The following is a 21,282-nucleotide window of genomic DNA, read 5'->3' as shown; positions in this document are numbered from 1 at the left end:
CACAGCCAAAAATAATAATAGAAAAAAGGCCCACTGAACATGAACCTCCCCTAGGTGGGTTATGAGGATGAAAGACAAGAAAGTACATTCTCTGTAAACTCTGAAGTATCTGCTGATCTGAGTTATTATTAGAATGATTGGAATATTTCAATATATTATCCACAGTAAATACAGAATCATAGAAAATAGCGAAGCCATTCTCCCTGCAGGGATTTTCTTTGCTATAGGCCCCATGGTCCTCTGATCTGAGAGGTGAAATAGTGGAGGCATCTGTGACTGGGAATGAGAAATCTCCAAGAGGAACCAGGGCTGGGAGGGTTCGTGGTCCTGGGCTGCCTTTCCTACTCTTTTTTTTTTTTTTTTTGTGGTACGCGGGCCTCTCACTGCTGTGGCCTCTCCCGTTGCGGAGCGCAGGCTCTGGATGCGCAGGCTCAGCGGCCATGGCTCACGGGCCCAGCCGCTCCGTGGCATGTGGGATTTTCCCGGACCGGGGCACGGACCCGCGTCCCCTGCATCGGCAGGCGGACTCTCAACCACTGCGCCACCAGCCTCTCCTACTCTTGATGAGTAAATCTGAGATGGCCAGAATGGTGATTGTGATCTTGGACATTCACAGACCTTATAAACACACCCAAAGTTCTGGGAGACCAGAGAGGTAGGAGGTGTGATGAGGAAAAAGGCACCTTCTACAAGGGCTGGACAGAGTGGGGAGAGGGTACAGTCCCGAGCGCATACGTACACCTCTTGCTTTACTTCCACAATATGCTTAGAGCAAGACTTCCCTGCAAATGCCCAGGACCCATCCAGAAGCCCAGCAGGGTCAGTGGTCTTGTTACTTGCAAGAGGACTGCAGCTGTGGTTACTTTTCCCCTTCCCACCAGTGCGCTGACCCTCCCTACCGACTGGCCCTGTCACCAGGTTGGCACAGACACACATGCAGGAATCAAGCTGAGTGCCTGTTCTTCCCAGCTGCTACAGAATTAACTAGACCCCACTGGCAGTCAGCAGCGACAGAGGACACTCTTATGCAACTCACCATGCCTTCCAGAAAGAGCCCTGCGGGAAAAGGAGAAAGAAGGCAGCGTGACTTTTCTCTCCGCACCCTTGGTGGCAGATCCCCAAAGCTTCCTTTCTTGGCATTTTATTCGCACTAAGTCTCCAGCTATGGGTGGTCTTTACCACATTACCATCTATTTCCCCCTCTGCTTTATAGATTTACTGGTGTTTGCATAAAGCCTGGTATAAGTGATGCATAAAGGACTATTTCTTGCCTTAAATAAACTCACATTATTGCTTACAGTTGAGAAAGAATATTGGACTCAGAGATTCAGGATTCCCAACCATGTTTTAGGAGCAGAGCTCAGGTACCATCCCAATGTGGCATTTCACTGCCCAAGTTGCTGAGGGCATCGGCTTGGGGAGGTCAGATTGGGCTCTCTCCTGTCCATCCTGTGATACCCACCCAAGCTGCACCTGCCATTGACCTAGAATAGGTTTTCTCAAAGAGGGCAGGAGCTGGAACCATACTCATACAGTGAAGCAGCAAAGTATTAGGAACACAAGCATTAGGGTCAGACTACTTAGTTTTAAATCTTACAAAGCCATTTGCTTGCTGTGTGACTTTGGGCAAACTACCGAACCTCTCTGGGTTTCAGGTCACTTATCCTTAAAATGAGGATAAAATGGTAAACAACTCAATCAGATGTTGTGAGCATTAAATGATTTAATATATAGAAAGATTTTAGCATAATTTCTACTATATACTAAATGCTCAATACATTTTCTTCTCAATACGTTTTTGGTTCTTATTATGTTGGTTTATTCCAACTATACATCTGTCACCTGTTAAACAATGACTTGTGGGTAGTGTACTGGGAAGAATGATGAACGTGGAGTTCAAGCCAGGTAGACCAAGGACAGTTTCCTCCTCCACCTTTGGGGTGTGGGGTTTTAGAAGGTGTAATCATTGCTTCATGTGCCCCTGCTCTTTCCACTTGCTCTTCTTGTTCAAAGGAATATAGAGGAGAGTTAGGGGAGCAGGAGATGATACGAACAAATTTTGCCCGGTTTTGCGTGCGGCCAGGGCTCAAGCCTGCCCAGGGATCTCAGACCCACGCACACCGACCGCCCTGCTCTTTCTGCTTGAGAACAAAACTTCTCTTTCCCATGACAAAACTCTTACATGTTCTGATATTCCAATTTCTTAATGTAAATGAAAAAAAAAAACAAACAAAAAAGAAAGCCCAAACAATCCACCACCCTAAGGTAGAGAGGGGCTTTCTGGGTCATGGCATGTGACCATATAAATCAGATTCAGAAAAGGAAGAAAAATGTCCTTTTGAAGGTTAACAATTTAAATTCAACCCCATGTTTATGGCATGATGATTTCATGCTGGTTGGCTTTTTCGGGCACACTCTTTCCTGGAGTGCCACAAAATTAGAATTTTTCAATCACGGTTAATTCCCTCTCCCCACTTCCCCACCCAAGTTTGTACCTTAAGCATTGAGAGGCATGTTTTGAATGCACGGAAAAGGCTAAACTATAATCATTGGCTGAAGTCTAATCCCTCTTGCAATCCCAATAAATGAAAACTAAATATCAGCAAATGGATGAATTTCGGAGAAACATCTGTGTTCCATTACAGAATCGCTGGCAACAATGCTGTTGACATACTCTGTGTTACCAGTTATTTCCTCTTGGATTTGCCGAGACTGGAGGATTCCTTCTCGTTTCTGAAAACGGGGGTGGGGAGAGGGTTGGGAGGAAGAGAGAGAAATATGCATTAGAAAAATACAAAAAACTGATTAGCATTCCTGATACTTAGAAAGTTACCGGCGTTTAAGAAATGAATCCAGAGACGAGATACTGCTAGAAGTGAAATGAGGCTCCTGATTTCCTGGGACTGGACTGTACCATTCATACTTAAGTGCAATTAGTGTTTATTCCAAACAAGTCGGCTGTTTCTTGGATGGTGAATCTTTTCTTTCTTTATTGGAAGACATTCTGCTGGAAGCACACTGTTTGCCTCCTGGAGAAATCCACAGTAAACCAAATGGAAATGAGGGCCAGGGTGTGTCTGCCCTCCAGCTGGGGCCACGGAGGGAAGCGGAGAAACACATTTAACTGGGGCGGCTGGGGTGGAAGAACTGAGGTCAACTTGGAGAATTCAGAGGGAGAGTTTTCAAAAAACGTTTAACTAGAGGAGCTTTTAAGTAAGTAGTACAGTCCTTGGGTGACTAGCTTACTCTCTGAGAAAAGCGTAGGCACTTTGGAGGTCCATCCACCCACCCATCCGCCCACCCAAACTGCCATCCATCCACCCACCCACCCATCCATCCATCCACCCACCCATCTGCCTATGCATCCATCCATCATCTGTCTACCCCTTCCCATCAATTCATTCTCTTTCTTCTCTGTCTCATTAATCAGTGCCTTCTCTGTACAAGCCACTGTGTTGGACTTAGCAAACACTGTGGAACATATGACATAGTTTTGGACCTTAAGGAACTTAGAGTAAAATGGCGTAGATGAACAGGTATGCAAGAACAGTTTTCCCCAGACAGTCCTCCTGGTCCCAGCTCAATTATTAGAGTAGGATCCCCTCTCAAATGTGTCATGGATAATTAATTACATGGTGGCCCCTTGCAGAGAGGAAGTGCTGAGTGCAGGACAGGAACAAGTACTTTCAGCTGAGAGGGTCAGGGAAACCTTCCAGGGGGAGGGGTTCTTGAACTGGAACTTAACGGATAGCTAGGATTTGGCTGGACACAGAGGAGAGACCTCTTAAGTGGGAGGAATGGCCAGAGCAAAAAGGCAGAATAGGAGAGCACAGGCGTGTTCAGGAGGCCGTTTGGAGGGACAGTGGCTGCCCTTGGTCAGTTGAGTGCTGGTTTGGAGTTTAAACTTCACTGTGTGGGCGTGGGAACCGATGAAGGAGTGCTGGCGTTCAGGAAGACCTTCTGATGGGGGTGAGGAGGGAGATGCATTTATCACGTTCCTACACAATCAGTTACCAGACGCTTGGAAGGCAGTCTGGGCAGGGCAAGAGGCTGTCAGAGCAAATCCATCTTCCACAAAGACTGAGATGTGTCAAGAGGGATCCTCCAAGCATTAGTGTTTCAGCTGAAATCTGCCTTCTCGACCCTCCTGCCCGAACTTCCACAACCTTTTCTTCACATTCCCAATAGCCACAGAAACTAGCGTCCTTGCAAAATACTTTTACAGAAGGAAAGGTAGAGCTGGATAAAGGCCATGAGTGTATCTGGATTAGATTAAGAAGAATGAACTATCAAAGCAAAAAAGGAAGAAAAATATTAAAATACCATTGAAAAAAGATCTAGTGTGGATAAACCAGGACGTTTTCCAAATTCAGCTTCAACATATGTAAAATTTTCACACAGGGCTAATGGAATCTGTGTCCTTGTCTTGCGAGGCTGTTCACAGACATCAAACCTCATCTTCAACTACATGCAGAATTAAATGCTGGTACACAGAATGGAAAAGAAATCTGGGTTCAATGACAGCTCACACAGCGTCCTGATTCATTTCGATCCACTGTTCCCTAAAGAACTCTCTCTGTAGTTCAGTCAGTGTCTTACAGCCAATTCTGAGTTGCTTCTGTGCCTGTTTAACTTGATAACGCAAAACACCCCATAAACTCTGACATACCTTGATGCCATTTTATGTAATGCCTCCTCCTTTCTCCCTCACACGAACAAAACTGGCTGCAGTAGAAATTAAACCAGCAACAGCCTTCTGATGGCCTATAATTGAGCTCAAAATAAGGCATGAGACATGGGCTTCCAGTGACCACTGTTTCCCCCCCAACCCTCGCAAATCCTGAATCATAGTTTTAAAAAATATAATGAAATGGATTCACACTTTATTGATTGTTAAAAAATGACACAATAGAGATGGCCTGGATTCACTAGGAAGATGCATGTACCAGGATGCTCTGGGCTGGCACATATTCATAAAATGCTTAGCTCCACACCTGACATGGTTGACAGCCCAATAAGTGAAGCCAATTAGTCTCTTTCAGTCAGCGGCACTTAGTGTCGGAACCACACGCGTTTGCATTGACAAGGGGCTTCTGATAGCCCTCTCTGCTGCTTATGTATAGTCCTGTCTCCGGGCAGGCAGGGCCGAGGTGTCGTCTTTCTATTATACCCCCTTGACGTTTAGCAAGTTAAGTACCCAGAAGGTACTGGAAGAAATACTTTTTCATTAGGGCATTGGCTGAGCAGCGCCCCCATGTCCTCCTCCCCTCCCCCATTCACTTCTGATCCCTGAAACCTCAGCCCTTCTGTCCTGGAAGCTGACCTGGCCTCGCCTCACCTCTCAGGCAAAGCCTACCTGCCCTCCAGGCTCTTCCTCACCAAGGGATGGCAGAGTTGCCAGACCGAACCCTGGATAACCTTGGATAGCCAGGGAGCTGCTCATAAGGGACGTTCTCCCTTGTAGCATGTTTATTTGGAAAAGAACAGAAGCCAACAAAATGACGACCTTTTGCTCACGGGCGTAAAGTTGGAAAATAAAATTGAATTTGAGTATCTAATGGGGTTAGGAGCAGAATGAGACAGTCACAGGGAGAGAGCATCCCCTCATTGTGGAAATCACACAGCCATGTGTGAATGGAAATTCCATCCAACAATCTGGAAAAAATGACTTGAGATACCAGCTGTGCTTCTCTGGGCAGGTGAAAATCGGCAGTGCCCTCAACACAGGCACGGCCTGTCAGGGTCTCTCTCAAATACACACACGTACACATGCACAGATACTTGCCTCTTCTCAATAACTGTGCATTGTTTGTTTAACCAAAAAATGATTCTTGGGCTTCCCTGGTGGCGCAGTGGTTAAGAATCCGCCTGCCAGTGCAGGGGACATGGGTTTGAGCCCTGGTCCGGGAAGATCCCACATGCCACGGAGCAACTAAGCCTGTGCACCACAACTACTGAGCCTGCGCTCTAGAGCCCGTGCTCTGCAGAAAGAGAAGCCACTGCAATGAGAAGCCCACGCATTGCAATGAAGAGTAGCCCCCGCTCACCACAACTAGAGAAAGCCCATGTGCAGCAATGAAGACCCAGTGCAGCCATAAATAAATAAATAAATAAACAAGGCAGCCCAAACAATCGACAACTCTACCAACATTTAAAATCCACAGGCCTATGACCCCATGATCCCACGTATGGGGCTCCATACTGTAGACACTGGAGCACGAGGCTGCATTATTTAAAAAAAAAAAAAAAAAAGATTCTCGCTGGCTGGCAGGACACACACACACACACAGGGATACAGTCTCCCGATCCTACCACACAGACCTGCACTGCTGGTGGGAATGTGAATTGGTAGAGCCACTATGGAGAACAGTATGGAGGTTCCTTAAAAAACTACAAATAAACTACCATATGACCCAGCAATCCCACTACTGGGCATATACCCTGAGAAAACCATAATTCAAAAAGAGTCATGTACCAAAATGTTCATTGCAGCTCTATTTACAATAGCCCGGAGATGGAAACAACCTAAGTGCCCATCATCGGATGAATGGATAAAGAAGATGTGGCACATATATACAATGGAATATTACTCAGCCATAAAAAGAAATGAAATTGAGCTATTTGTAATGAGGTGGATGGACCTAGAGTCTGTCATACAGAGTGAAGTAAGTCAGAAAGAGAAAGACAAATACCATAAGCTAACACATATATATGGAATGTAAGAAAAAAAATGTCATGAAGAACCTAGGGGTAAGACAGGAATAAAGACACAGACCTACTGGAGAACGGACTTGAGGATGGGGAGGGGGAAGTGTGAGCTGTGACAAAGTGAGAGAGAGACATGGACATATATACACTACCAAACGTAAGGTAGATAGCTACTGGGAAGCAGCCGCATAGCACAGGGATATCGGCTCGGTGCTTTGTGACCGCCTGGAGGGGTGGGATAGGGAGGGTGGGAGGGAGGGAGATGCAAGAGGGAAGAGATATGGGAACATATGTATATGTATAACGGATTCACTTTGTTATAAAGCAGAAACTAACACACCATTGTGAAGCAATTATACCCCAATAAAGATGTTAAAAAAAAAAAAAGACCTCACAAATACATACAACACACTCTCAGATATACATTACACAGGCACCCTCCCGAGGAAAGCATGTAAACCCCAGGCACACGTCCCACACAAGCCTGTCCCAGACAGAAGCACACGCTCTTCCACCCTTTGCACACATATCAGGGATAAGCCCACATGCATCAGAAAGCTCACTCACATGCCTCCCAGCATATGGCACACCCAGACACACTCAGCATTCATTCAGCGTTCCTTCTAGCGAGCTACCCAGTGTGCCTTGGCTCTCACAGGAGCTTAGCCCCTGCACCCCTTTAAGGGTGCAGATGTTTTTAGTGGTTTCTAACTTACCTGAACCACAACCACTTGGATGGAAACATGATCTGGGAGTCGGATTGGTGCCCGGAAATACTGGGACAGAGCAACCAGCAGATGCAAGATGGCTACCAGGCTCTTGGCGTGAACAGCTGAAATAAAAGATGATTTATAAATTAGAGAATCTTCTTCTAGGTTCTCGGCAGATATACGCAGATCTCCAGAGCGTGGCAGTACCACACCCAATGCCCCTTTCATCCCACCCCTATGGGTCAGGGGACACGCTTGGTCATCACGGGCCTCACCCTGGGACCCCTCGGTTCTCAGCCAGGTCCCGTGCATCTGCTTCTTAGATCGTGTTATTGCTGGACAGCAAAGTTGTGCTTCTCCACTCTAATCCAAGGTTCCCATCGGGACCCTGACAACAGCTGAATTCTGAGTTCAGGTCAGCCCTCTGCCACCCCCATGTTCTTGTTCACTCTGTGCTGATAACCATGTCTGCTGAACCCCCTCTCCCTTCCCATCTGACTGTGAACTCCGTAGGTTATCACCACTACCCTTGTCCCAAGGCTCTACACAAAGCAGGCCCTCAATCAATGGACACTGAGTCAGGACACTGGATCCCTTCCTTTGTTCAGGGCTTTAAGACACCTGGAGGAAGGCATGAGAGACATCTAAAGGACTTTGTTGCTCTCTCGAGTGCCATATATAGTCAGTGCAGGCAATGCCCTCTGGGCAATAGCTGGGAGGGGATGTTCATGACCCAGGTGGCTTCTATAGCTGAGCTGTGTGCCAGATCATTTAGGTCATTTATGCTGGAGAAGGCAGGGCAACTACTGAGTTGTAGTTTTCTCAGTAGATGAGAGGAGAAAGACTGTGATGTAACAGGCACACACAGTGTTGGCCAACGGGAGCTTGAGTTCTGACTTGACAGCTCTACCATTTCTTTACTGAGTATATGACCTTAGGTAGGCCACTTAAGGTCCCTGAGCCTCAGTCTGTTCAACCTCACACATGGGGATAACAGTACCTATGCAGAAATATGGGGAGTAAGAATTTCCAGACATAATGTTGGCAAAGCTCCTAGTACATAGCAATGCCTAGGAATGATTGATACTTTCTATTATCACTTATGAGAAAGTACCTGGCATCTAGGCAACTAATGTCAACTTTCTCCCCTTTCTTTCATAAAAGGGAAGAGTCCCCAGATACTTCACCTGCCTTCACAGTCCTACCAGCGTTATGGCTCTCATTACAGGGGGCATTTAAGGAAAGAGCAAAAACTTGTCCATTTTGTGTAGTTAGCATGAACGGGGCCCATTATTAGGGTGTCATTCTGTCTGCCCTGGGATCAATGAATCCACTCTAACAGAAGCTTTGAGAAATCACCAAGAAAAGGAACTGATCCAGACCATCCTTGGGGACTCACTAGAGTTTCCTGTTATCACTGCTGCTTCAAAGAAGGTTTTCCACTGACTATGAACAGCAGCTCAATGCCACCATCAAAGAGCAGATGAGCGGCTCCTAACTCGTAGCCTTACAGAAGAAGTGTTTACTTCTGGGCTTTTGGGCTTTGCCAACTAAGTATCACCCACAGTTATAGCCTCAAAAAAGGCACCTGGCATGGACTGACCCACTGACACGATGGACAGAGGCAAAAACCGGGTTTGCTCTTCTGTTCAGAACTGCCACTGCATCAGTCCCGTCACTGAGGGTTGTAAGGATATTTGCTACCTCTCCCCTTTAACGACAAAACATAATGCTGGAAAAGCAGTGGTCAGAAAGGTTGTTCTCACACACTGGGGACACTGTATGTTACCTTGACTGTCTTCGTAAGCAAAGTAGAGCTTTGTTGTAGGCACCATACAGATGTTAGACTCTTTCAGTGAGTGCTCTGTCCTCCTGGGTATTTTTTCAAGAGAAATAATTACACAGTTTCTTTCTCTATCCCTCTCTCACAGACATACATGCTATGTATAAAAAGATGTTAATTAATAAATGCTGGAGAGGGTGTGGAGAAAAGGGAACCCTCCTACACCGTTGGTGGGAATGTAAATTGGTGCTGTCACTATGGAGAACAGTACGGAGGTTCCTCAAAAACCTAAGTATGGAGTGCCCATATGATCCTGCAATCCCATTCCTGGGCATATATCCGGATAAAACTATAATTTGAAAATATACATGCACCCCTATATTCATAGCAGCACTATTTACAATAGTCAAGACATAGAAACAACCTAAATGCGTATCAATAGATGAATGGATAAAGAAGATATAGTGTGTGTGTGTGTGTGTGTGTGTGTGTGTGTGTACATACACACACACACAAAATGGAATACTACTCATCCATAAAAAAGAATGAAATAATGCCATTTGCAGCAACATGGCTGGACCTAGAGATTGTCATACTAAGTGAAGTCAGAAAGAGAAAGATGAATATCATACAATATTACTTATATGTGGTATCTAAAATATGACATAAATGAACTTATCTACGAAACAGAAACAGACTCACAGACTTAGAGAACAGGCTTGTGGTTGCCAAGGGGGAGGGTGGGTGGGGGAGGGATGGATTGGGAGTTTTGGATTAGCATATGCAAATTATTATATATAGAATGGATAAACCACAAAGTCCTACTGTATAGCACAGGGAACTATATTTGATATCCTGTAATAAACCATAATGGAAAAGAAAAAAAAAGATGTTAATTATTGTGTAATATATTATCCTTAAAAAAAAATCTGAAACACATATATCCAAATGAAAGATGATGGTTGACCAGTGGTTTTCAAATTTTTAAAAATTAAGAAGAGAAATCCTTTGTTCTAAAAACCATTAGGCAAACCTGATAAAAAACAGTGCAACTGCTCTGGTCCCTTTGTCCTAACTACAGCCCGCCCACAGCTGCTTCTCTTCTCCTCAATGATGCCTGAGTTTTTCCTTGCAGATCCCTAGGTGGGGCCAAGCATGGTTTAATAGTCACTGCTTTAATAAATTATGGTACATTCACATAATGAAATAGTTTGCATGCGCTGAAAATCATTAAGACAATGTAGCTATAAATGTGAATAATATAATGTTAAAGAGAACTAGAAATAATGTAAATATATACTTTCATGGATTTATGCATATATAAATACACATATTTGTATATATATACATATAAATATACATACACATGCACATACATACACAAATATGTGCACGCGCGCGCACACACACACACACACACACACACGTACTTGTGGCCAAGACTTGGAAAGTTAAAAAAAAAAAATAGTTATGCTATAGTTGAAAGATTTTTTTTTCCTGTTTCAAATGTTTCTTTCGAATAAAGACATGTTATCTTTTCAATTAAGAAAACTTCTAACTACCTTTGCATGTCTGGGCACTCTCATCATTGCCATCTCTCAGCACATCTCCTGGGAGCCTTCTCCCTGATGCCAGGCAGAACCCAGGGCCGCTGTGCTCCTGCACTCCAGTCAGGATGAAAACATGCAGAATGACAGCAGGGTTGAGAAGCCAAGACTCTGCTGTATAAACTGGGCCCTGCAGCCATTGTGCCAAGAGGGTCACTCCAGTGCTGGGAGACTATTTCAACGGAGCTGTTGAGTTAGAAGCAGTCCTCCAAACTTGAATTGTGGTGGAAACAGAAACTGGTACAATTTGGGGGGACGCAATTTGGCAATATGTGATATGACCTTAAAATGTACATATTCTTTGGCCCTAAACTACCACTCCTAGGTATTCATCCTTAAGAAGTAATTATGTCTATGAGCAGAAAGAACTCATCAGGCTGTATTGATATTAGTGAAAAAATGGGAAAAAATCTTAAAATTTTTCATTAGTTAAGTAAATTATGATATACCCAATCTATGTCATAGAATATTAAAAGTGACATATAAAAGGATGATCTGTAAAGCTATACATCTTCTAAATAACATATACAGGTTGATACCATCTTCGTAAAAATAAGAAAATATACTTTGTATATAAGTATATACACACATTTTATTCATTTACTGATATATTTATTTCTTACACACACACACACACACACGACCTGAAGGAACACACCATAAGGCTGACAATGCCTGTATCTGATAGGCAGCTCATGAGGGCAGTATGTGTGGGCTTAGTACACAGGCTCTGCAGCCAGACTCTCTGGGTCTCATTCCTGGCTCCACCACTCCCCACTTCCCCCAACCCCATGTGACATTGGACAATGACACTTCTTTAGCAAATAGTATTGTGCTTAATATTGCCAGTCACTTTTTCAGGTTTTAGGGATACAGCAGTAAAGAGACAAAAAACCTTGCCCTCAGGAAGCTTACACTCACTGTTTCTTAACCTCTCTATGCCTTGACTTTCCCATCTGTAAAATGGGGACAGTAAAGTTCTTACCTCAGATGGTTGAATGAAGATTGCAAGATTCAAAATATGTAAAATATTTAGATTAGTACAAGGCATAAAAGCACCATAAATATGTTAGATGTTATTTAAATCTCTTTTAATTGATCTGTATTTTCTAAGTTTTCAATAATGAAAATTATTGTTGCTAATAAAAAAAAATAGAAAAGGAAGAACTCCCTAAAACCCTGGATCAAGGACCTTGGGAACTCAGCAGCTGTCCCTGCCACCCTTTTCCTGAGCGGAAAGATGACATGATGTCCCCAGAAACAGCCAGGGAAGATAACCGAGAGAGGAGGTGTCGGAGCCTGCCCTGTAGTTGCGCCTGCTGCATTCCTTATCACATAAACCACTGCTGCCTGAAGCCCTGAGACATCGCGGGGAGCTGGCCACTGAGATAATTATTCCCTCTGACCTAGTAATTCCTCTCAGTTCTAAAAATCTATCTGACGAGAGTAATTCAAGAGAAGCAAAAGGAGTCACAACATAACATTTAACTCGGCCCTGTCTGATATTAGCAATAAGCGGAAAAACATCCTAAAAGGATCAATGTCAGCATAGGGTTTAAGTTAACTATGGAATATCTACCCCAGGAAATAGAGCAGCTATCAAAAATTATAACTACAGGGTTTCCCTGGTGGTGCAGTGGTTGAGAGTCCGCCTGCCGATGCAGGGGACACGGGTTCATGCCCCGGTCCGGGAAGATCCCACATGCCACGGAGCGCCTGGGCCCGTGAGCCATGGCCGCTGAGCCTGCACGTCCGGAGCCTGTGCTCCGCAACGGGAGAGGCCACGACAGCGAGAGGCCTGCGTACCGCAAAAAAAAAAAAAAAAAAAAATATATATATATATATAGATATATATAACTACAAAGACCACGTGAATATAGAAGATGTGTATGATGTAACATTAAGACAAAGTGAGTTTGTATATACCTTCATCAAGTAAAAATATGAAAAAATATGCATTGATGTGGATGGTAATGCCCAAAAATGAAAACAGCCAGATGAGAGTGGTAATACAGGTGATTATTTTACTCCTACACATTTCCCCATAAGAAATGAAAGTGAATGCAAACCCAAACCAAATCATTCAAAGCCACTGAAGACAATGGTTCTGAAGTGGCTTTAAAAAACTCCATTCTTAAGGCAGGCAAAATGGTTTGGGGGTGGGGAAGATGGGATGAAGAATGTTTCAGATCAAGGAAATATCTTCCAGAAATGGTTCTAGAAAGGTGGGAATATTGTGGCCCATTTAAATGAGGCCAGTGTATGGATGACGAAGAGAGGTGAGAAAGCATGAAGTATATGTGTGGCTGGAGAGGTAAGTGGGAGACCAATCAGATGTTATGGGTTGATATGCGACCCCCAGCCTCAAATTCATATGTTGAAGTCCTAACCTCCAGTCCCTCTGAATGTGACCTTATTTGTAAAATCATTGCAGACGTGATTAGTTAAGATGAGGTCATATTGGAGTAGGGTGAGCCCCTAATCCAATACGATAAGTGTCCTTATATAAAAGGGAAAATTTGGACACAGAGACATGCATAGAAGGAAGATGATGTGAAGAAATACAGCAAGAAATTAGCCCTCTGAGAGCTAAGGAGAGAGGCCTGTAACAGATCCTTCCCTTGCAGCCCTCAGAAGGAAGCAACCTACGAACACCTTTATCTCATAATTGTGGCTTCCAGGACTCTGAGCAAATAAATTTCTGTTATCTAAAAACAAACAAAATAAAACAATTCCGTTCTTCCTATTTCCCAAACTGGGTTCCATGATAAATGAAAAGGTGTTTTGAAACAACAAGGTCTTACTGTATAGCACAGGGAACTATATTCAATATCCTGTGATAAACCATAATGGAAAAGAATTTTTAAAAGAATGTGTATATATGTATAACTGAGTCACTTTGCTGTACAGCAGAAATGAACACAACATTAGATGGTAAATCAACTATACTTCAATTAAAAAAAAGAAAGATAAAAGGGGTTTTGTTTTGGAGTGGTATATAGAGATGGTCCATACTCAAGGGAGTGGGAAACAGGATCAAACAAAATTAAGCAGAGGTCACCATCAGAGGACTTTAATGCTTATTACTATTATGGACTTCCAGAATGCAGATACATTTCCCCAACTAGTGATCAGCCCCTTTTTCCCTCCCCTGCTGAACACTACTAGCATTCCTGGGACACGGGGCAGCATCTAGGGCCCAGAGCCGTGGCCTCCCCTCCTCCCGCCCTCAGGTGTCTCCTCTGCTCCACAGAGGATGCCCTGTTCCCAGCGTGCTGCTAGAGGCAGCTTTTCACGCTGTGCAAGCAAAGGTGTCATTGTGCTGAAGGAGGTGCTTGGCGTCTGGCCTCCAACGGCGGGTGTTAGGAACCTGCTGAAGAGATTGCCATTGGCAGCTGCTGGGTCTCTGACTTGGAAAGCTGAAGATTCCCTTTTCTTTCCCAAGTCTGAAAGGTGTTATTTTTTTGGTTTTTTTTTTTGGTGGTGGTGGTGGGGAAGATGTCCATTTTAAGCTGTATACATCAGATGCAATAAGATCTAATACTCAACCCCTTAATGCTTAAAGGCAGGAAACACAATCTCAGTCATTTCATTAATCTAAATTCATACTTTTATCTATTACAAGGAACAAAACACCTTTGGGCTCCCGATGGGAAACAGGTTGTTGCTACTGGATTCACCCAAATCTGCTGATTCCATGTTGACTCTGATATGGACTCAATTAAGTCCATATTAGCCAGGCCCTTGAGGCAGCAGAAGAATGAACGGTTTATACTTTCTGAGATCCTTGAGCTATACTAGCACGAAAACCTGAATTTTAAAATCCTATTCCATTGCCTATGCTCTTAGCCATATCTTTGCTCCCTCTGGGCAGTAAGGGGGTGAGAGGAAGGGCGTGGGCACTGGAACAGACCCAAGTCCTTGCTCCCCGCTTCTCAGCTGCCTGAACTGGGCATCTCCACTTCCCAGAGCTTCAACAAGCTGGAGACAGGAGCTTTTTCAAAAGGTTGTGCTGAGACTCAGAAGTAGCTCAATGAATAGGAGCTTCCTTCTCCACCAATCTCACATGAGGTTCCTACAGAGAGCCTTTTACAGAACAGGCTCACTAGATTTTGACATTTTGCTGTTTTTCTCAGCTTTCCTTAGATGTGGATGATGAGCTTCCTTTCTAAGGAAAGGCATATCTCGCTCAGAGATAAATGAGTTCGCACCCATCCGGGGCCTCCCAGCTTATGATGCAGCTTCCTGGGGAAACTCCACGGTAGGAACCACAGGTGTCATGTAACAGTCCCATCTTCCTTTGCAAAACTCACTGTCTACATTCCACTTGATGCTCCTGGGAGGAAGTTTCAGGGTTTCATTGATCTTCTCCAGGACAGTCTGCAGCTTTTGCTTCTGGGCAATCTCTGACTGGGTGACCTCAGCGACGTTCAGCTTCTCACTCTCAAGTTTCTCTAGGGTGACAAGGGAAAAGAGAACAGCTGTTACCTTTGCCACAGACAGACCTAACCCACGCACTCACACATTCACTCACTCACTCACCATACTGAGCACCTAGTAGGTGAGGGACGCTGCTCTCCCCTCCACGTCTGGTGGTGGCACTGGTGGTGCCAGTATGTATTGTGAAAACCTTGTGATTGTGTCTTGAAGCCCCAAATTATAAGATCCCAGGATCATAGAAGGAGGGCATTTAACCCAGCTTGTCATATTTGAGCTCTTTTTCCTCATTCTGAGGTTTTCCCTCTTCTTTTCACCTCTGTCTTCTTCTCCAAAGACATTCCTGTGCCCTGACTGGAACGCCTTCGTGCTTGCCTGGGCAGCGGTCAAGTCCTTATCCAAGGTGTTTTGGACACTCCTGTAGTACAATATGTGTCCTGTTGAATCATATTTATGTCTTAAGAACCTTCTTTCCTTTTAAACCCGCCTGGAAGGTAACTAATTTGATGAGTCCTACTTCACTAATTCTAATGTACACACTTTTCACATTTTAACATCCCTGAAATCAGGCTGTGTCTTAAAATTGATGGCATCCTACAACTACCAACAGCCAGGTGGAAGGTATAAGAGTTATCACTGCTTCCATGTGTGTGAACTTGGTCATAGCTCTTCATAGTGTTGTCACTTCCATGTCTCAAAAAGCCTACAAGATGCTGTACAGCAGAAATTAACACAACATTGTAAATCAACTATACTTCAATAAAATAAATTAAAAAAGAACCTACAAGAGCAATTTCAAAAAGTAGAACATAAAAATTCTAAGCAATAAGAAAGCATTGGGTTATAGTTTAATTGAAGTACTTTTTTCTCTTTGAGTGGTACTTATACTGGTATGTTTTAAAATCAATGGTTCTGGATTGGTTCAAGATGGCAGAGAAGAAGGACATGCACTCACTCCTTCTTGAGAGAGCACTGCAATCATAACTAACTGCTGAACAATCACTGACAGGAAGACACTGGACCTCACCAAAAAAATACCCCACATCCAAAGACAAAGGAGAAGCCACAATGAGATGGTAGGAGGAGTGCAATCATAATAAAATCAAATCTCATAACTGCTGGGTGGGTGACTCACAAACTGGAGAACAATTTATACCACAGAAGTCCACCCACTGCAGTGAAGGTTCTGAGCCCCACGGCAGGCTTCCCAACCTGGGGGTCCGGCAACGGGAGGAGGCATTCCCAGAGAATCAGACTTTGAAGGCTAGTGGGATTTGATTGCAGGACTTCGACAAGACTGGGGGAAACAGAGACTCCACTCTTGGAGGGCACACACAAAGTAATGTGTGCATCGGGACCCAGGTGAAGGAGCAGTGACCCCATAGGAGACTGAACCGGACCTACCTGCTAGTGTTGGAGGGTCTCCTGCAGAGGTGGGGGGTGGCTGTGGCTCACCGTGAGGACAAGGACACTGGAAGCAGAAGTTCTGGGAAGTACTCCTTGGTGTGAGCCCTCCCAGAGTCTGCCATTTGCTCCACCAAAGAGCCTGTAGCCTCCAGTGCTGGATTGCCTCAGGCCAAACAACCAACAGGGAGGGAACTCAGCCCCACCCATCAGCAGAAAAGCAGATTAAAGTTTTACTGAGCTCTGCCCACCAGAGGAACACCCAGCTCTACCCACCACCAGTCCCTTCCATCAGGAAGCTTGCACAAGCCTCTTAGATAGCCTCATGAGCAAAGGGCACACAGTAGAAGCAAGAAGAACTACAATCCTGCAGCCTGTGGAACAAAAACCACATTCACAGAAAGACAGACAAAATGAAAAGGCAGAGGACTATGTACCAGATGAAGGAACAAGATAAAACCCCATAAAAACAACTAAATGAAGTGGCGATAGGCAACCTTTCAAAAAAAGAATTCAGAATAATGATAGTGAAGATGATCCAGAACCTTGGAAACAGAATGGAGGCAAAGATCGAGAAGATACAAGAAATGTTTAACAAAGACCTGGAAGAATTAAAGAACAAACACCTAGAATAATTAAAGAACAAACAAACGGAGATGAACAATACAATAACTGCAATGAAAAATACACTAGAAGGAATCAATAGCAGAATAAATGAGGCAGAAGAATGGATAAGTGACCTGGAAGACAGAATGGTGGAATTCACTGCCATGGAAAAGAATAAAGAAAAGAGAGTGAAAAGGATTGAGGACAGTCTAAGAGACCTCTGGGACAACATTAAATGCACCAACATTCACATTATAGGGGTGTCAGAAGGAGAAGAGAGAGAGAAAGGACCCGAGAAAATATTTGAAGAGATTATAGTCGAAAATTTCCCTAACAGGGGAAAGGAAACAGCCACTCAAGTCCAGGAAGTGCAGAGAACCAGGGAGGATAAACCCAAGGAGAAACATGCCAAGACACATAGTAATCAAACTGGCAAAAATTAAAGACAAATTATTAAAAGTAACAAGGGAAAAATGACAACATAGAAGGGAACTCCCATAAGGTTAACAGCTGATTTCTTAGCAGAAATTCTACAAGCCAGAAGGGAGAGGCATGATATATTTAAAGTGATGAAAGGGAAGAACCTACAACCAAGATTACTCACCCCAGTAAGGATCTCATTCAGATTCGAAAGAGAAATCAAAAGCTTTACAGATAAGCAAAAGCTAAAAGAATTCAGCACCACCAAACCAGATCTAAAACAAATGCTAAAGAAGCTTCTCTAAGTGGGAAACACAAGAGAAGAAAAGGACCTATAAAAACCCAAAACAATTAAGAAAATGGTAATAGGAACATACATATTGATAATTACATTAAATGTGAATGGATTAAATGCTCCAACCAAAAGACACAGGCTTGCTGAATGGATACAAAAACAGAACCTGTATATATGCTGTCTACAAGAGACCCACTTCAGACCCAGGGACGCACACAGGCTGAAAGTGAGGGGATGGAAAAAGATATTCCATGCAAATGGAAATCAAAAGAAAGCTGGAGTAGCAATACTCATATCAGATAAAATAGACTTTAAAATAAGGAATGTTACAAGAGACAAGGAAGGACACTACATAATGATCAAGGGATCAATCCAAGAAGAAGATAAAACAATTATAAATATATATGTACCCAACACAGGAGCACCTCAATACATAAGGCAAATGCTAACAGCCATAAAAGAGGAAACTGACAGGACCATAATAATAGTGGAGGACTTTAACTTCACTTACACCAATGGACAGATCACCCAGACAGAAAATTAATAATGAAACACAAGCTTTAAATGACACAATAGACCAGATAGATTTAATTGATATATATAGGATATTCCATCTGAAAACAACAGATTACACTTTCTTCTCAAGTGCACATGAAACATTCTCAAGGATAGGTCACATCTTGGGTCACAAATCAGGCCTCAGTAAATTTAAGAAAACTGAAATCATATGAAGCATCTTTTCCGACCACAACACGATGAGATTAGAAATAAATTACAGTGAAAAAACTGTAAAAAAACACAAAATCATGGAGGCTAAACAATGTGTTACTAAATAACCAAGAGATCACTGGAGAAATCAAAGAGGAAATCAAAAAATACCTAGAGACAAATGACAATGAAACACGATGATCCAAAACCTAAGGGATACAGCAAAAGCAGTTCTAAGAGGGAAGTTTATAGCAATGCAATCCTACCTCAAGAAACTAGAAAAATGTCAAATAAACAATCTAACCTTACACCTAAAGGAACTAGAGAAAAAAGAACAAACAAAACCCAAAGTTAGTAGAAGGAAAGAAATCATAAAGATCAGAGAAGAAATAAATGAAATGGAAACAAAGAAAACAATAGCAAAGAGCAATAAAATTACAAGGTGGTTCTTAGAGAAGATAAACAAAATCGATAAACCTTTAGCCAGACTCATCAAGAAAAAGAGGGGGAGGACTCAAATCAATAAAATAGGAAATGAAAAAGGAGAAGTTACAACAGGCACCGTAGAAATAAAAAGCATCCTAAGAGACTACTACAAGCAACTCTATGCCAATAAAATGGACAACCTGGAAGAAATGGACAAATTCTTAGAAAGGGATAACCTTCCAAGACTGAACCAGGAAGAAACAGAAAATATGAACTGACCAATCACAAGGAATGAAATTGAAACTGTGATTAAAAATCTTCCAACAAACAAAAGTCCAGGACCAGATGGCTTCACAGGTGAATTCTATCAAACATTTAGAGAAGAGCTAACACCCATCCTTCTCAAACTCTTCCAAAAAATTGCAGAGGAAGGAACACTCCCAAGCTCATTCTTTGAGGCCACCAACACCCTGGTACCAAAACGAGACAAAGATACTACAAAAGAAGAAAATTACCAACTAATGTCACTAATGAATATAGATGCAAGAATCCTGAACAAAATACCAGCAAACAGAATCCAACAGCACATTAAAAGGATCATCCACCATGATCAAGTGGGATTTATCCCAGGGAGGCAAGGATTCTTCAATATATTCAAATCAATCAATGTGATACACCATATGAAGAAATTGAAGAAGAAAAACCATATGATCACCTCAAAAGCAAAAGTATTTCTGCATCTCTATGCCCATTTTTCTCCAGAAAGTGGGCATAGAGGGAACCTACCTCAACATAATAAAGTCCATATATGACAAACCCACAGCAAACATCATTCTCAACTGTGAAAAACTGGAAGAATTTCAGGAACAAGACAGGAACAAGAGAAGGATGTCTACTCTAGCCACTATTTTTCAACATAGTTTTGGAAGTCCTAGCCACGGCAGTCAGAGAAGAAAAAGAAATAAAAGGAATACAAATTGGAAAAGAAGAAGTAAAACTGTCACTGTTTGCAGATGACATGACACTATACATAGAGAATCCTAAAGATGCCACAAGAAAACTACTAGAGCTAATCAATGAATCTGGTAAAGTTGCAGGCTACGAAATTAATGCACAGAAATCTCTTGCATTCTTATACACTAACAACAAAATATCAGAAAGAGAAATTAAGGAAACAGTCCCATTCACCACTGCAACAAAAACAACAAAATACCTAGGAATAAACCTACCTTACGAGGTAAAAGACCTGTACTCAGAAAACTATTAGACACTGATGAAAGAAATCAAAGACGACACAAACAGATGGAGAGATATATCATGTTCTTGGATTGGAGGAATCAATATTGTGAAAATAACTACACTACCCAAAGGAATCTACAGATTCAATGCAAATCTCTATCAAATTACCAATGGCATTTTTTACAGAACTAGAACAAAAAATCTTAAAATTTGTATGGAGACACAAAAGACCCCCAATAGCCAAAGTGGTCTTGAGGGAAAAAAAGGAGCTGGAGAAAGCAGACTCCCTGACTTCAGACTATACTACAAAGCTACAATAATCAACACAACATGGTACTGGCACAAAAACAGAAATATAGATCAATGGAACAGGATAGAAAGCCCAGAGATAAACCCACGCACCTACGGTCAACTAATCTATGACAAAGGAGGCAAAGATATACAATGGAGAAAAGAAGTCTCTTCAATAAGTGGTGCTGGGAAACCTGGACAGCTACATGTAAAAGAATGAAATTAGAACACTTCCTAACACCATATACAAAAATAAACTCGAAATGGATTAAAGACCTAAATGTAAGAGAGGACACTATAAACCTCTTAGAGGAAAACATAGGAAGAACACTCTTTGACATAAATCCCAGCAAGATCTTTTTTGATCCACCTCCTAGAGAAATGGAAATAAAAATAAACAAATGGGACCTAATCAAACTTAAAAGTTTTTGCACAGCAAAGGAAACTACAAACAAGATGAAAAGACAACCCTCAGAATGGGAGAAAATTTTTGCAAATGAACCAATGGACAAAGGATTAATCTCCAAAATATATAAAGAGCTCATGCGGCTCAATATTAAAAAAACAAACAACCCAATCAAAAAATGGGCAGAAGACCTAAGTATACATTTCTCCAGGAAGACATACAGATGGCCAAGAGGCACATGA

The 21,282-nt window shown here is 42.7% G+C and overlaps 1 protein-coding gene across 2 annotated transcripts in view; it reads right to left on the bottom strand.

Moving 5' to 3' along the window:
• The window catches only part of PARVA (parvin alpha), a 178,338-nt gene that overhangs the window by 30,074 nt on the left and 126,982 nt on the right, over nt 1-21,282 (bottom strand). For both annotated transcript variants that reach the window (XM_082844859.1, XM_082844860.1), the window contains exons 5-8: nt 15,122-15,262; nt 7,425-7,540; nt 2,675-2,733; nt 1,037-1,056 (exon numbers count right to left, since the gene is read on the bottom strand). In XM_082844859.1, coding sequence (XP_082700985.1) covers nt 1,037-1,056; nt 2,675-2,733; nt 7,425-7,540; nt 15,122-15,262 — 336 coding nt within the window. The remainder of the gene's footprint in view (nt 1-1,036; nt 1,057-2,674; nt 2,734-7,424; nt 7,541-15,121; nt 15,263-21,282) is intronic.

This window comes from Leucopleurus acutus (assembly GCF_964270905.1).
Source record: "Leucopleurus acutus genome assembly, chromosome: 8".
Classification (NCBI taxonomy): Eukaryota; Metazoa; Chordata; class Mammalia; order Artiodactyla; family Delphinidae; genus Leucopleurus; species Leucopleurus acutus.
This window is presented reverse-complemented; position numbering and strand designations above follow the sequence as displayed.